The 16,790-nt window shown below is 42.3% G+C and overlaps 1 protein-coding gene across 4 annotated transcripts in view; it reads right to left on the bottom strand.

Moving 5' to 3' along the window:
• Positions 1 to 16,790, bottom strand: part of LOC126452531 (UDP-GalNAc:beta-1,3-N-acetylgalactosaminyltransferase 2-like) — a 150,218-nt gene that overhangs the window by 112,801 nt on the left and 20,627 nt on the right. For 3 of the 4 annotated variants that reach the window (XM_050091090.1, XM_050091091.1, XM_050091093.1), the window contains exon 2: positions 4,408 to 4,629. The exons of the other annotated variant lie outside the window; for it this stretch is intronic. In XM_050091090.1, the coding sequence (XP_049947047.1) occupies positions 4,408 to 4,629 (222 nt within the window). The remainder of the gene's footprint in view (positions 1 to 4,407; positions 4,630 to 16,790) is intronic. 4 annotated transcript variants of the gene reach the window in all.

Here is a 16,790-nt window from a genome sequence, read left to right on the forward strand (position 1 = left end):
GCCCTTAGCAGCTCGCCATCTTATTGACAACTATTCATGACGTTGCCTTTCCGGATTAGATTTTTTTAAATGTGACTTGTAAGTACTGCATCTCTTTCCTGTCAGTACAAACTTTAGTTTTATTAATACATTATATACCTAATATGTCTTACAACAGTTAGCTTAATTCTGAAGAAGACACTCATAGTAGCGTTGAAACCTGGTCAATTTTGACTTAATATTTGTGACCAAGGGCTTATTTGTTTCTGATATAATTCTGACATGGTCACTGAACCTTAGCAGCTATGTTCAAAGTTTTTATTTTTGGAGGATTTAGGGGTTACAATATTCAATCTTGCTACAACAACCAAGTGTCCACTAATCCCTGTATCTGTTTTGATGCTCGTTATTAACTAAGGATTATTTGTTGCTACGAGGTCAAGTGTGTTTTCACAACCGTTTACTATTTGCTTGGGCTCATGAACTAACTGCTCAAAATAATTTTCAGAGAATGCGTTTAGCACAATTTCAGATGATGTTTTATGCCTACCTCCAGAATTAAACATGTATTTTCACCAACATATTGAGGGTAAATTAAAGTCACCACCAACTATTATTGTATGAGTCGGGTATGTGTCTTAAATCAAACTCAAGTTTTCTTTGAACCTTTCAGCAACTGTATCATCTGGATTAGGAGGTCGGTAAAAGGATCCAGTTATTATTTTATTCCGGCTGCCAACAACGACCCCTGCCCATACTACCTCACAGGAACTATCTACTTCAATTTCGTGACAAGATACACTACTTCTAACAGCAACCAACATGCCGCCACCAACCATGTTTAGCCAATCCTTTCGGAACACCGTTAGCTCCTTTGCAAAAATTTCGGCTGAGATTATCTCCTGCTTTGCCCAGCTTTCAGAGCCTACAACGATTTGAGTGTTGGTGCTTTCTATTAGCGCTTAGAACTCTGGTACTTTCCCAACACAACTATGACAATTTACAACTGTTATACCGATGGTTCCTGTATCTACATTCTTCCTGTGTTCGCCCTGCACCCTTTGTGACTGAAGTCCTTCTTGTTTTCCCCAAGACCCTCTAACCTAAAAAAAAACCACACCACACAGCCCCTGCTACCTGTGTAAACACCTCCTGTGTATAGTGGACACCTGACCTATTCAGCAGAACCTGAAACCCAAGTCGAGGAATCTGCAGCCTACACAGCTCCAGAACCATCTGAGCCTCTGATTCCTCCACTCAGCTCTGTAGCAGGGGTCTGCAATTGGTTCTGCCGACTATGCTGCAAATGGTCAGCTCTGCTTTCATCTTGCAAGCAAGACTGACAGCCTTTATCACTTGTGTTAGCTGCTCAAAACCAGAGAGAATCTCTTCTGATCCCAAGTGACACACATCATTGGTACTGATGTGAGCAACCACCTGCAGTTGGCTGCACCCTGTGCTCCTCATGGCATCCGGGAGGACCCATTCCACGTCTGGAATGACTCCACCCGATATGCACACGGAGTGCATATTGGTTTTCTTTCCCATCTTGGCAGCCATGTTGCTAAGGGCCCCATAACGCATCTAACGTTAGAGCTCCCAACTATAAATAATCCCACCCTCTGTGATTGTCTGGATCTTGAAGGGTGAGAGGTTTCCTCTGAAACAGGACAGGCGACGGTATCTCACTCAGTGACAGTGTCAGCCACAGACAGCACCTAGAATCTATTTGTCAGACAAACCAGGGAGGCCTTACGTGTAGCCACCTGGGAAGTCTTTCACCACCTGCTACATCCCAGGTGACCTCCCACTTGACAACAGGTGAGGGGTCAACCTCAGTGTGAGCAGTAACTGGACTGGCCACTGGTGAGGACCGATCGGAGGACTCGGATGTGCGAGATGTCCGGTGGATCCCCAAGGCCGGCCCACAACAGTGGTGCCCATTCACTGCAGCCTCAAGCTGTGTAACCGAAGCCATCACAGCCTGGAGTTGAGAGCAAAGTGTCACCAACTTGGCTCGAATCCACACACAACAATCGCAGTACCTGTCCATGCTAAAGACGGTGGAAAACTAAACTATGCAGATAAATAGACTATCGGCACATGTTGCACAACTCTACTCTAGACACTGACGGAAACACAGGAACTGTGTCTAAAAAATTATATTAATACACAGAGATTCAAAAACCTAACTACCGAAGTACTCAGGTGAAACTAAATAATTCGCCCGATTAGAAAACTGTAATATGTCACAAAACTGGTTTACTTTCCGACGCAAACGAAAGCGCAAGAACTGTGGCTACTAGATATTAAATTAACAAGCAGAAACTCAAGAAACTGAACTATTAAAGCACACAAATGATATCATAAAATTCACTCCTGGTTAGGAACTCATAAAAGTGACAAAATCAGTTACTTTCCTGTTGCTGAATGTGTCTCGGCCAGCTGCTGCTGCCTGACTCCTACTTTCTGTACACAATGCAATCAACATAATCAAATTCCTTTTACATTTTAAGCAAAGTAAGATCCACCATCGTATCCACTAGTTACACGAAACAGCTTTTACAAATCCCTACCAAATTCAAATACACTCCTGGAAATGGAAAAAAGAACACATTGACACCGGTGTGTCAGACCCACCATACTTGCTCCGGACACTGCGAGAGGGCTGTACAAGCAATGATCACACGCACGGCACAGCGGACACACCAGGAACCGCGGTGTTGGCCATCGAATGGCGCTAGCTGCGCAGCATTTGTGCACCGCCGCCGTCAGTGTCAGCCAGTTTGCCGTGGCATACGGAGCTCCATCGCAGTCTTTAACACTGGTAGCATGCCGCGACAGCGTGGGCGTGAACCGTATGTGCAGTTGACGGACTTTGAGCGAGGGCGTATAGTGGGCATGCGGGAGGCCGGGTGGACGTACCGCCGAATTGCTCAACACGTGGGGCGTGAGGTCTCCACAGTACATCGATGTTGTCGCCAGTGGTCGGCGGAAGGTGCACGTGCCCGTCGACCTGGGACCGGACCGCAGCGACGCACGGATGCACGCCAAGACCGTAGGATCCTACGCAGTGCCGTAGGGGACCGCACCGCCACTTCCCAGCAAATTAGGGACACTGTTGTCCTGGGGTATTGGCGAGGACCATTCGCAACCGTCTCCATGAAGCTGGGCTACGGTCCCGCACACCGTTAGGCCGTCTTCCGCTCACGCCCCAACATCGTGCAGCCCGCCTCCAGTGGTGACGCGACAGGCGTGAATGGAGGGACGAATGGAGACGTGTCGTCTTCAGCGATGAGAGTCGCTTCTGCCTTGGTGCCAATGATGGTCGTATGCGTGTTTGGCGCCGTGCAGGTGAGCGCCACAATCAGGACTGCATACGACCGAGGCACACAGGGCCAACACCCAGCATCATGGTGTGGGGAGCGATCTCCTACACTGGCCGTACACCACTGGTGATCGTCGAGGGGACACTGAATAGTGCACGGTACATCCAAACCGTCATCGAACCCATCGTTCTACCATTCCTAGACCGGCAAGGGAACTTGCTGTTCCAACAGAACAATGCACATCCGCATGTATCCCGTGCCACCCAACGTGCTCTAGAAGGTGTAAGTCAACTACCCTGGCCAGCAAGATCTCCGGATCTGTCCCCCATTGAGCATGTTTGGGACTGGATGAAGCGTCGTCTCACGCGGTTTGCACGTCCAGCACGAACGCTGGTCCAACTGAGGCGCCAGGTGGAAATGGCATGGCAAGCCGTTCCACAGGACTACATCCAGCATCTCTACGATCGTCTCCATGGGAGAATAGCAGCCTGCATTGCTGCGAAAGGTGGATATACACTGTACTAGTGCCGACATTGTGCATGCTCTGTTGCCTGTGTCTATGTGCCTGTGGTTCTGTCAGTGTGATCATGTGATGTATCTGACCCCAGGAATGTGTCAATAAAGTTTCCCCTTCCTGGGACAATGAATTCACGGTGTTCTTATTTCAATTTCCAGGAGTGTATAATTTTGTTGGTGGTTTTATTATTAACTCTGAATAAAATTGCAAAGAACTGTTATTTTAACAGTCTCTTTTGGCTCTACAAGCATTATGATTTTGCCACCAAGTGTAACATACTAGGCATTCCACAGTACCATTCGCTGTCAATTGTTTCTTTGTAAAGCTCATAATTTACTGCATACCACAACTTTTTCAACATTTTCCCACCCAGAAAGAATTTAGAATCTCATTCTAACCCTTTTAAATGTACTTCAACAGTCCTACGGCAACACATCTTGAATGAAACTTGAAATATTCATCTATTTTAGAATGACAACAACTATTTGAAACTGCCATGAGACCATCAAATTTTATTTGACATTACTTGCAATATTTCTTTAAAATATGATGATGACCCTTTTTCCAAATATAAAATCTTACCTTTAGGAAGCGAGATTTGCCAGTTTTCACAAGACCACTCATCAGACCTATCAGAAGGATGTACTGGACAAACTTCAGACCCAATCACAAAATAATATTTAATTCTTGCATCGCCTTTAATAAGATTTATCCACGTGTCTCTGACTGCTTGTCTTCTTTCAGAATTGTTCTGTGCTGATAAAATCCCAATTACCAACATCACTTTATTGCGGTGCAATACATCTGTAAGAATACCAATTCCTTATTTAAAACTCAGTACACTAGTGGATTAACTTAAAAACCGAAATGAAATTCTTTCATAACTTAAAATCACCATTGTCTTATGTAACAATAAATTTACAGTTAATGTATGCATGCAGTTTGCCGAGCAGGAAACAGTGAACAATATATTTATTGATGATTAGTTGAATTATGAGTAACCCCTTTTTCGGTGACAAGAAGTTTTTTACTCATTCACTCACTTATTCATTGTGTCCCATAGATTCCATCACGAAGGAGAACTTTCAGGGATGTGGAATGAGTCAAGGTATAAATCAGCTAAAGACTAGCAAATATAAAACTTAATATTTATACACTATTAACAAAAAGCTCTCACTGCAGTGCTTAGTAATGTTCGTGCTTATGCCAGCTAATTGTAATTAAGTAAACTAGCAACAGAGCTGTTACTTTGCGAAATGGTGCTGCCTACTCAGTTATATTATACAGTTGGTGTTCATTTGCTGTTAGTATCTTAATATTTACTTGATTGCAATGTTATGTTTTAAATAAAATATATATCTACATCTTTAAACACTGAGTCCTTTTTATAGTACATTACTATGTGGCATGCAGCTTTACATGAAATACTGCTACTTCTCATGAAGCCAATAGAACTTTTCAGTCCTTAAATCTAGATATCAAGAAAATTTGCAGAAAGAGAAGCTCAGGAGCTGTTTTCATTTGAATTGGTAGGGATTTCCAATTTCTTATTTTATCTTAATGGGAGCTTGTGAAATGTCTTCTCACCAGTTCCTGTCTGTTCCCTAGGTAAGAAGGCAAGGTCTACATAATTTTTATGGCTCTTCATTGTCTTCTATAAAAAAACACCATGGACCTTGCCGTTGGTGGGGAGGCTTGAGTGCCTCAGCAATACAGATGGCCGTACCGTAGGTGCAACCATAACGAAGGGTATCTGTTGAGAGGCCAGACAAACGTGTGGTTCCTGAAGAGGGGCAGCAGCCTTTTCAGTAGTTGAAGGGGCAACAGTTTGGACGACTGACTGATCTGGCCTTGTAACACTAACCAAAATGGCCTAGCTGTGCTGGTACTGCGAACGGTTGAAAGCAAGGAGAAACTACAGCCGTAATTATTCCCGAGGGCATGCAGCTTCACTGTATGATTAAATGATGATGGCGTCCTCTTGGGTAAAATATTCCGGAGGTAAAATAGTCCCCCATTCGGATCTCCGGGCGGGGACTACTCAAGAGGACGATGTTATCAGGAGAAAGAAAACTGGCGTTCTATGAATCGGAGCGTAGAATGTCAGATCCCTTAATCGGGCAGGTAGGTTAGAAAATTTAAAAAGGGAAATGGATACGATAAAGTTAGATATAGTGGGAATTAGTGAAGTTCGGTGGCAGGAGGAACAAGACTTTTGGTCAGGTGAATACAGGGTTATAAATACAAAGTCAAATAGGGGTCATGCAGGAGTAGGTTTAATAATGAACAAAAAAATAGGAGTGTGAGTAAGCTACTACAAACAGCAGAGTGAACGCATTATTGTGGTCAAGATAGACACGAAGCCCATGCCTACTACAGTAGTACAAGTTTATATGCCAACTAGCTCTGCAGATGACGAAGAAATTAAAGAAATGTATGAGGAGATAAAAGAAATTATACAAATAGTGAAGGGAGATGAAAATTTAAGTCATGAGTGACTGGAATTCAGTAGTAGGAAAAGGAAGAGAAGGAAACGTAGCAGGTGATTATGGATAGGGGGGAAGAATTTAAAAGGAAGCCGTCTGGTAGAATTTTGCACAGAGCATAACTTAATCATAGCTAACACTTGGTTCAAGAATCACAAAATAAGGTTGTATACATGGAAGAAGCCTGGAGATATTGACAGGTTTCAGACAGATTATATAATGGTAAGACAGAGAGAATAGAATTGGGGAGAAGAGGAGTTTGTGGCACAACTTGACGAGAAGAAGGGACCGGTTGGTACGACATGTTCTGAGGCATCAAGGGATCACAAATTTAGCATTGGAGGGCAGCGTGGAGTGTAAAAATCGTAGAGGGAGACCAAGAGATGAATACATTGAGCAGATTCAGAAAGATGTAGGTTGCAGTAGGTACTGGGAGATGAAGAAACTTGCACAGGATAGGGTAGCATTGAGAGCCGCATCAAACCAGTCTCAGGACTGAAGACCACAACAAAACAACAACAACAAGTCAGAGAGTCAGGAACCAGGTTTTAAATTGTAAGACATTTCCAGGGGCAGATGTGGACTCTGACCACAATCTATTGGTTATGAACTGTATATTAAAACTGAAGAAACTGCAAAAACGTGGGAATTTAAGGAGATGGGACCTGGATAAACTGACTAAACCAGAGGTTGTACAGAGTATCAGGGAGAGTATAATGGAAAAATTGACAGGAATGGGGGAAAGAAATACAGAAGAAGAAGAATGGGTAGCTTTGAGGCATGAAGTAGTGAAGGCAGTAGAGGATCAAGTAGGTAAAAACTCTAGGGCTGGTAGAAATCCTTGGGTAACAGAAGAAATATTAAATTTAATTGATGAAAGAAGAAAATATAAAAATGCAATAACTGAAGCAGGCAAAAGGGAATACAAACGTGTCAAAAACGAGATCGAAAGGAAGTGCAAAATGGCTAAGCAGCGATGGCTAGAGGACAAATGTAAGGATGTTGAGGCTTATCTCACTAGGGGTAAGGTAGATACTGCCTACAGGAAAATTAAAGAGACCTTTGGAGAAAAGAGAACCACTTGTATGAATATCAAGACCTCAGATGGAAACCCAGTGCTAAGCAAAGAAGGGAAAGCAGAAAGGTGGAAGGAGTACATCGATGGTCTATACAAGGGCGCTGTACTTGAGGGCAATATTATGGAAATGGAAGTGGATGTAAATGCAGATGATATGGGAGATATAGTGCTGCGTGAAGCACTGAAAGACCTAAGTCGAAACAAGGCCCCAGGAGTAGACAACATTCCATTAGAACTACTGACAGCCTTGGGAGAGCCAGTCCTGACAAATCTCTACCATCTGGTGAGCAAAATGTGTGAGACAGGTGAAATACCCTCAGACTTCAAGAAGAATATAATAATTCCAATCCCAAAGAAAGCAGTTGTTGATAGATGTGAAAATTACCGAACTATCAGTTTAATAAGCCACAGCTGCAAAATACTAACGCGAATTCTTTACATACGAATGGAAAAACTGGTAGAAGCTGACCTCTGGGAAGATCAGTTTGGATTCCATAGAAATGTTGGAACACGTGAGGCAATACTGACCCTACAGCTTATCTTAGAAGCTAGATTAAGAAAAGACAAACCTACGTTTCTAGCATTTGTAGACTTAGAGAAAGCTTTTGACAATTTTGACTGGAATACTCTTTTTCAAATTCTGAAGGTGGCAGGGATAAAATACAGGGAGCAAAAGGCTACTTACAATTTGTACAGAAACCAGATGGCAGTTATAAGAGTCGAGGGGCATGAAAGAGAAGCAGTGGTTGGGAAGGGAGTGAGACAGGGGTGGAGCCTCTCCCCAATGTTATTCAATCTGTATATTGAGCAAGCAGTAAAGGAAACAAAAGAAAAATTCGGAGTAGGTATTAAAATCCATGAAGAAGAAATAAAAACTTTCAGGTTTGCCGATGACATAGTAATTCTATCAGAGACAGCAAAGGACTTGGAAGAGCAATTGAACAGAATGGATAGTGACTTGAAAGGAGGATATAAGATGAACATCAACAAAAGCAATTAAGTCGAGTAAGTGTCAGGAAGTCGTTTCTGAAAGTATTTGTATGGAGTGCAGCCATGTATGGAAGTGAAACATGGACGATAAATAGTTTGGACAAGAAGAGAATAGAAGCTTTTGAAATGTGGTGCTACAGAAGAATGCTGAATATTAGATGGGTAGATCACATAACTAATGAGGAGGTATTGAATAGAATTGGGGAGAAGAGGAGTTTGTGGCACAAGTTGACTAGAAGAAGGGATTGGTTGGTAGGACATGTTCTGAGGCATCAAGGGATCACCAATTTAGTATTGGAGGGCAGTGTGGAGGATAAAAATCATAGAGGGAGACCAAGAGATGAATACACTAAGCACATTCAGAAGAATGTAGGTTGCAGTAGGTACTGGGAGATGAAGAAGTTTGCACAGGATAGAGCAGCATGGAGAGCTGTATCAAACCAGTCTTGGGACTGAAGACCAGAACAACAACAACATTTTTTTCTACTGTGATAGTGGAAATCACATTTCAGCTGAAGCTGAGTTTCATTTCAGCACCAAAAGCTGTTAAAAAGTAAACATATTGGGAATGAGTGTAAGATTTCTGAGAGAGTTAAAAATATTTCAACAAGATGTATGAGAAGGATAGATTGCTACTCACTACATGGAGGAAAAGCTTAGTCACAGCAGGGATGCTGAGAAAAGACTGATGAGCTGTGTGACAAAGTCCTATATCAGACATGGACAGCAGAAAAGACACACACATGCATAGCTCACCCACACATGGTCACTGTCATTTCCGGGTACTATGGTCCAACCACAATTCTCTGACACTCAGGGATGATGAGTGAGTGAGTGAGTGTGAGTGCCCCCCCCCCCCCCCCCCCCCTCTCTCTCTCTCTCTCGCTCTCTCTCTCTCTCTCTCTCTCTCTCTCTTTCTGTGTGTGTGTGTGTGTGTTTTATAGATGTGTGAATATGTGAACCTTTTGTTTTCTCTACATCTGAAGGAGGTCTTAGTCTGATGACTAATAGTATCTGACAGTCTTTTTTCAATGTGCCTGTCTGCCACTCTCTACGTGTTCATTAGCAATCTCTTCATATTATTGTTATTCTGTCCTGGATTCTCCATCAACTGATTTTGTAAGATGTGCTGGTGCTAACTTGTATAAATGACCAGGTCAGATTCAAGTCTGTGATACAATCTGTCAACAATACTCTGTGCTTTCTGTTATGAAGACAATACTCCATCCACATAAGTGAAGTGCCATTAACAACCTGACACTTCAGTTTGTCAGGTATAACAGGCTGGTTTGTCAAGTATCATAGGCTTTGGCAAAGTTACAAAATATAGCATAACTGTTTATCTCTGCCAAGGCTTCATTAATGGGGCCTTGTATTTGTTTGGCTATGAAGAATCCCATATGAAATCCAAAATGAGGGGCTGTTAAGTTCAGCTCAATTGAATGAGTCAGTATTCTATTGTAGGCCACTGTCTCCTACACTTTTCAAATAAATAAAGGAGCGAAATAGGTATGTAATTAAGAGGTGTTCCTCCTATACACACTTTTATAGGTGGGTGGCAGTAAGTTAAATTTAAGTCATTGACTGATTACAGAGATAGCTTCATGAGGATTCAATCAAGTCATCACAAGATTTTAATATTCGGGTAGAAACACCATCATAGCCCACACAATTACTACTTTACAATGATCTGATGAATTTCGTAATTTCCTTGGGGTTATATTTTTGAAACTAATGTCTGTTGGTGGTTCACATAGTGTTCACACACGTAAATCTAATGTATCTTTATTGCACTGTTTACTAATAAGTATGGTATTTGTTGCCACTGCAGGGAAATAATTATTGAATTTCATGACCCAATGATAAGAAAGTTTAGCCACTTCTGTGGTCCCAATCCACTTTGGTTATTATTTTTGTTTGGGCCTTGTTTAATAAGGTTCCAATTTGGTTTGACCTTATTCTTGGGGTGTTTTATTTTTTGGGCATTGTTACAAGTTTTGCTTCTTAAATAAAAGATTGGAAGTTTTTCCTGTATTGGTGGAAGCAGAACTTCAATCCTAACTACAGCTTGTCCTCTGAATAAGGTAGAGTTCTCCCTTCCTACCGCAAAATCCTTTAATCCCAGCAGTTATCTATCCCTCATCCACACTTCAGTTCAGTTAGAAGCTTATTTGTTTTAGGAAAAAACAAGGCTCAAAATGCTGTACAAATATGTTTAGGAAAGAGCTAAATTTTCCATCTACACTGTATGGTTTACATGGTTTTCCCAGTAATTCTTCCCTTTATTACTCTCTAAATACTGTGATCAGGTTATTGCTTATAATTCTGCAATACAATACTTTTCTTCTATTATCTGTTAATTGTCAGTATATCTTATTGCAACACTGTCAGATACACCACGGATCATAGGTTTTACATCAAAGTTGCTGCACGTTGTTGGGTCTAAAAACAGTATGTCAACGGCTGTTACACTGTGTGCTTCAAATCTCCTAGGGAATTGTACTACGCTAAATACTTCAAAACTGGACATCAACAACTCTAAGTGCTCTTCATCAGTACTATCTGACACAAAATCAAAATTTTAGTCTTCAAAACAATGAGCCTCCAGTTAAGTCTGAATAACCTCATTAAACTGTTTCTACCTGTCTTATGTAGCTCAAGATACTTTCTGCTGGGAACTTGTAAAATGACAGTAACACAAGTTTGTGTGTTTCCTAATCCACCATTATTGTACAGCATTCAGATGGCTGTTGAACGCAATATTCATTAACAAAAGAGTCTAGGATGTAACTCCACTTTTGCCACGTAGCTCCTCCCCCTTTATTGGTTCTACAAGAGTACAATATTATTAGCTTGTATCCATCAAGATGATTCTGTTCAACTTCTAAGATTTCCATGCGATGTTCTAATATGTACAAGTCTGCATTAGTCCCATGTATCCTCACATTTTCCTGAGTGATTATGAGAAGTTCATCTGTTTTATTTATAAGGCTTCTGATGTTTTTATGGAAGACACTAAATGTGGTTTCTTTAATACCCATAGTTTTGTCTCAGCTGCACTATTTTGTTTTGCTAGTAACCTTTTGAATTGCAGCTACATTTATTCCACAACTCAATTTTTTGCCTAAGTTTACCCTAAAATGGAAATTGTGAAATGGGAATCACTGGAATACAGCTTGGTCACACTGGTTGCTTATAGTAATAGCAAGAAGCCTATTACCAGAAGTACTCAGATGCACACCATGCTGTGTATGATGTGACTGAGGGCATCAATTACAACCATGTTTAAACAGTCTAATGATCTCACAGTAATATGAGAACCAGTCTCAGCAATGTGCCTGGTGTCATCCCCAATTAAATTGTTACCTGCACCACCTTACTATCATTACATGATCTTCTTTTCCAAGACTCTTCCCCAAAGAGCCTAAATCAAATGTGACATCGTTGAGACTTGCATTTCTGCATGCAGCAAAAGAGCAAATAGTACAAATTTGTCTTACGCACTCGGGGAAAAAAGATTTTTCTAGCAGAACATCAGATCCTTTTCTGATAGAAGTAATGCAAAGAGCTGAAGCACACAAAATTGACTACACATCCCAAAGTTTTTTACCATGAAAGAAGAGGTGGCAGCAGTCAGCTCTCTGGCGCCAATCATTACAGATTTCGTGCCACCTTTGTTGGGGCCTTCACCCGCTTTGGGCCCACAGCAACCCCGTAAACAGCTATTCCAGCAGCAACAAGTCAAATCAGTGGCAGCACTGTTGCCCAACTGCAAATATTGTTTTCTTTGTCGTGAATGCAGTGTGTTCCCCATCAGCACGCAACTTGGCACGAGTGTGGCAGAAAGGGACACTTACCAGAGGCAAAGATTTAGCAGTTCCGCTGTACACATGTCTCATCCTAAGGCTGTGACCAAGTGAGCGAGCAATCTACAAAAGTGAGGGCATCTCGACAAACAACCCCTCATAATGTATTTGGATGTAAGTTTATGGTCGCTGACATTGCATATAGCTAACAGAAATCTTTGAGCCTATGGATGTCATCACATGCCTAAGAAAGTTCCGTCTTATTTATAACCAAATCATTTTGCCAGAAAATATTCTGGTGATAGTTGACCCCACAGTGGACAACATTTTTGGGATAGAGTCTTTCAAAATTTTTTGATTTACGTGTCATGAAACAGCGCACACCACGAAATTTGAAGAGCTTTGCACTGCCTTACAGACTCTCTGTGGTAAATACACCCAAATTTGCTCACCTGGACTAGGGAAGATAACTAATTTCGAAGCTCATATCACTCTTAAGGCAATGGTGGCACCATGTTTTTCCAAAGCCCACTCTGTGTCCTTGGCTCTTAAAGACATTCTCAAAACAGAGGCAGATAGTTTCACTCATGAAGGTGGGTTAAGACTTATTCCCCATAGTCAATGGACCGTTCCCCTAATAACAGTAAGCGAAACCAATGGCACAGTGAGACTTTGTGGTGATTTAAAAGTGACAATCAACACACATGCGGAAGTGGACCAGAAGAACTCTTTGCAAAATTGGGCTATGGCCATTTATCCAGTAAAACAGACCTTGCAGAGGCATATTTTCAAATTTCCTTAGATGCAGCACCTCAAAATTACCTTGCACTAAACACACTGTACAGCCTTTACCATTACAATCAATTACCTTCTGGAATCTCTTCAGCTGTTCTGCATACCTTGACGATACATTGGCCACAAGTGCAACACCAAAGGACCATCTTCACAGTCTCAAACTTTTGTTCCAGACTGGCAATAAGAGGACTTAAAGGCAACTAGAACAAATGTTCTTTTTCGAAAACATCCTTGATACATTTAGAGTTTAAACTCTTGACAAATGGACTGGAACCAACTAACAACTGTGATGCAGCAATCAATGAAATGCAGCCTACCAGAATATCAAAGGTTTACAGATGTTTCAGGGTAAGATCAATTCAATGCAAACATAGCAGAACTCTCCCACCCATCACCTGGGTGTTGAGGGGCACATTTCGAATGGTCACCTGGCTGTCAATGAGCTTTCCAGGCTTCACAAGATTGCTTTAAGCGGGCACTGTTTTTAATGATGTACACCCCTGGTTTGCCTTTGGTACTAGTAAGTGATGCCTACTGGAACCAGTGCAGTCCTCTTCCATAACTACCTTGGCGCACCAAGCACCCTATCATATATGCTATTAAGACCTTATCTACTTCCCAGCAATGCTACTCTCAAATAAAGGTGAGGGATGCCCTCACTATTATTTATACAGTTCAGAAATTTCATCTTCTTGTAGATGATCACTGTCTTTAGCTGCAAACATTACTTACCAGAGTGTACTGCCCATTATCTACAACAATGGGGACTGTACTTGTCTAATTTTCATTATTCTATTCACTGTATAGCAGCAAAGTTACACGCAAATGCAGGAAGGCTGTCCCAGTTCCCCATGATAGCTCCTCCAGCCTTCGACCAACATGAATTAGTGTTTTTCCAACTCACTTCAAATCTGGATTTGGTCGTTTATACCTTTCCATTAACAACAAGCCATTTCTTGCTTTCCTTTAACTTCGTGGCTGTCACCTGCAAGATCCCAATGTTATGCCATGACTCGCTTTGTGCAGAACGGGTGGCTGGACACATCTCCCACTCCTGATTTTCACTTATGCCAACCAAGGTGGCACCAACTACACTTAAATCGAGGGGCTCTCTTGTGCGTCTTGGATGCAGATCATGGCTGTAATCTGATTCCTCCTCCTCTTTGGCCCCGAGTACTGTGCCTCCTGTGCACTGTCCATTGGGGCACATGCCTGATGGAAAGTTTGGCTTGACAACACACATTCTGGCCAAATACTGACTCAGACATCAAGGACCTGTCTGCCAATGTTTCAAATGTCATGCCCATCAAAAGCTGCACCTCCCCATCTGTTCTCTCCCTGCAGAACTGTGGGAGCACATCCACTTAGATTTTGCTGGCCTGGTTTTGTGCTCAATGTGCTTGGTTGCAATAGGTATCTTTCCTGACTTCCCTTCTGTGTTCTGCATGTCTCAGGCCAATGCTGCTGCTATTATTGTGGTGCTGGAAAAAGTCTTTGCCCCTGAAGGCAGTTGATGCACCTCTTGTTTCTGATAACAGGACGGCAATTATCTCCTACGACTTTTAATGGTTTTGTGCCCATAACAGAAATCAAAACCTTCGGATCGTGCCTGTTCACTCTACCTCCAATAGTCATTTGGAACACTTCATCTGCACTTTTAAAACCCAGCTCATCAAGGAAATGATGTCACACGCCACATCTAATGCCCTCTGTAGTCTTCTAGCAATTTAAAGGACCACCCCAACTGAGCACCACAGGCAGCAAAGTGGCCTCATGTTCACCCTTAACACAACCTTTTGGATAAGCTATATCTACCACTACTAAATGTCATTGCCAAGGCTTCTCCCTTCCAGATGGACACCCTAATCTGGGCCCATCAGTTGGACTGTCACACACCCTACAGCCGTGGGACAGACCACAGATCCATACGCATCCCGTGGCCTCCTTTAACAGACATGTGTGGGGCCCCTGAAAGTAACTTTTCCTCTACCATCCTGGTGAGCAGCCACCTGATTCTCCAACCCCAGCTTACCATCCAGTTCCGTGGTGACCCAAGCATCTCCAATCGAGCCTCATCCTGCCTTGACCTTCCACAATGACTTGCATGAACAACCCAGTAACCCAGTGACGGGTCCTCCATACCATGCACAATCTGCAACTTCTCCCTTGACAGTCACTGAGTGAGACAGATGAAGTGGCACCACCGAATTTTACAACGGAAACTGAGTAACTAGTGCAACTTCACTATCAACTGCTGTACCACAGCTACTTAGATGGCTTTCCATAATGAAATGTTCTTTCGCCAATAATATTAAACATCTATACCAACCAATCACTTCTGGCGAACACAACGTTTCCTTTGCACCTATGACCGGGCACTTCCGAGTGAGGAGAAATCTTTTGAAGACATTGAAGCCACCTGACAGATGCATTGAGAAAGCCTGGTGACTATTACTCTCACAACCAACTTCATCCAAACCCAGATAAAGCTCAACTGTGTGAGTTTCATCTTAAGCACAATCAGGCATATCGCAAAGTTTATAGTTAGTAAATACGACCCATCCAAAATATCTGGGAGATATTCTGGATTGTAGAATGTACAAGTAGCAATGCAAGAATATGAGACTGAAGTTGGAAGGTAGAAAAAATACCCTTTGCAAATTCTACGTGGGGCTCTCGACCACAAACCCTGAGAATGATGGCACTAGCAACATCTTACAGTGCTGCAGTGTATGCTTGCCCAATCTGGTACAAATCAACCTCCACAAACATAGCGGACAAAGTGCAAAAGATTGTCTGAAACCTATGCCACTTGTAAAGCTCTACCAACTCGCTGGCACAGCACTACCAGATATTCGTCATGAAGTAGCTGCTAATTCAGAGAGAACAACATCCACTACACAGACACGTTCCAGCAGCCCCAAGGTTGAGACACAGTAGTAGTTTCCCTAAGATCACTTCAGTCTTGCAAAAAGCAGCAGTTACAGCAAGAAAACAACAGTGGATGACTCAACTTGAGAATACCTCTGCCTGCATCTCCCTTTGGAAATCCTCCCACCTGTGCACAAACATAGCTGGTTCATATGGAGGTCACTCAACTGCCTTCATTCTGGAGTTTGAAGACCCAGGAGTAGCCTACACAAATGGCACTTCCTTGTGGATACCACCGACTGTGACTGCAGAGAACCACATACCACGGCCTACCTGCTGGATTGGCAACTATGCCTTGCATCTTGCACTGAAGATGATGATCAGCTTGCGAGACTGGATGTAATTGAATTTGCAATATCCTGATCAATAGCAGTATAGCTTGACAATTCTTTCTTTGATTTGTTTTTACTGGCAATTACCATGGATTGTATTTGTTTTCTGACATCATATTTCTCAATGTTACTTTGATTCTGCACTCAATAGTTCTGCAGGACGTTCCGAAATTCCCATTACAAACTTCGAGGACTTGTAGAGGAGAGCTATGACTGGAAACGTATTGTTTCAGTTCTACAACAGGTTCAATTCAGATGTGTAATGTGTCCACGTCTGTGGAGGGAAAGAGAAAATGGGTTTAACTATTATGGACTACTTTTTGTTGGGTTTTATGCAAAGTTTAATGTATGAGACTCCTGTATAGGCAGAGGAACATGTGCTGGCACAAGTTCTGATCACTGCACTAGAAATTGAAGAAACCAAGGTGTGATGGAGAGTGTGTACTAGAAAATGCTTTGTAAGTATAAATATTGTAACAATGTTGGTGGTCGCACATCAAACCGCTGTTGTAATGCATCAGCACTGTTCTGTTCAATACATTGGGTT

This window comes from Schistocerca serialis, unplaced genomic scaffold (assembly GCF_023864345.2).
Source record: "Schistocerca serialis cubense isolate TAMUIC-IGC-003099 unplaced genomic scaffold, iqSchSeri2.2 HiC_scaffold_897, whole genome shotgun sequence".
In the NCBI taxonomy this organism is placed as follows: domain Eukaryota; kingdom Metazoa; phylum Arthropoda; class Insecta; order Orthoptera; family Acrididae; genus Schistocerca; species Schistocerca serialis.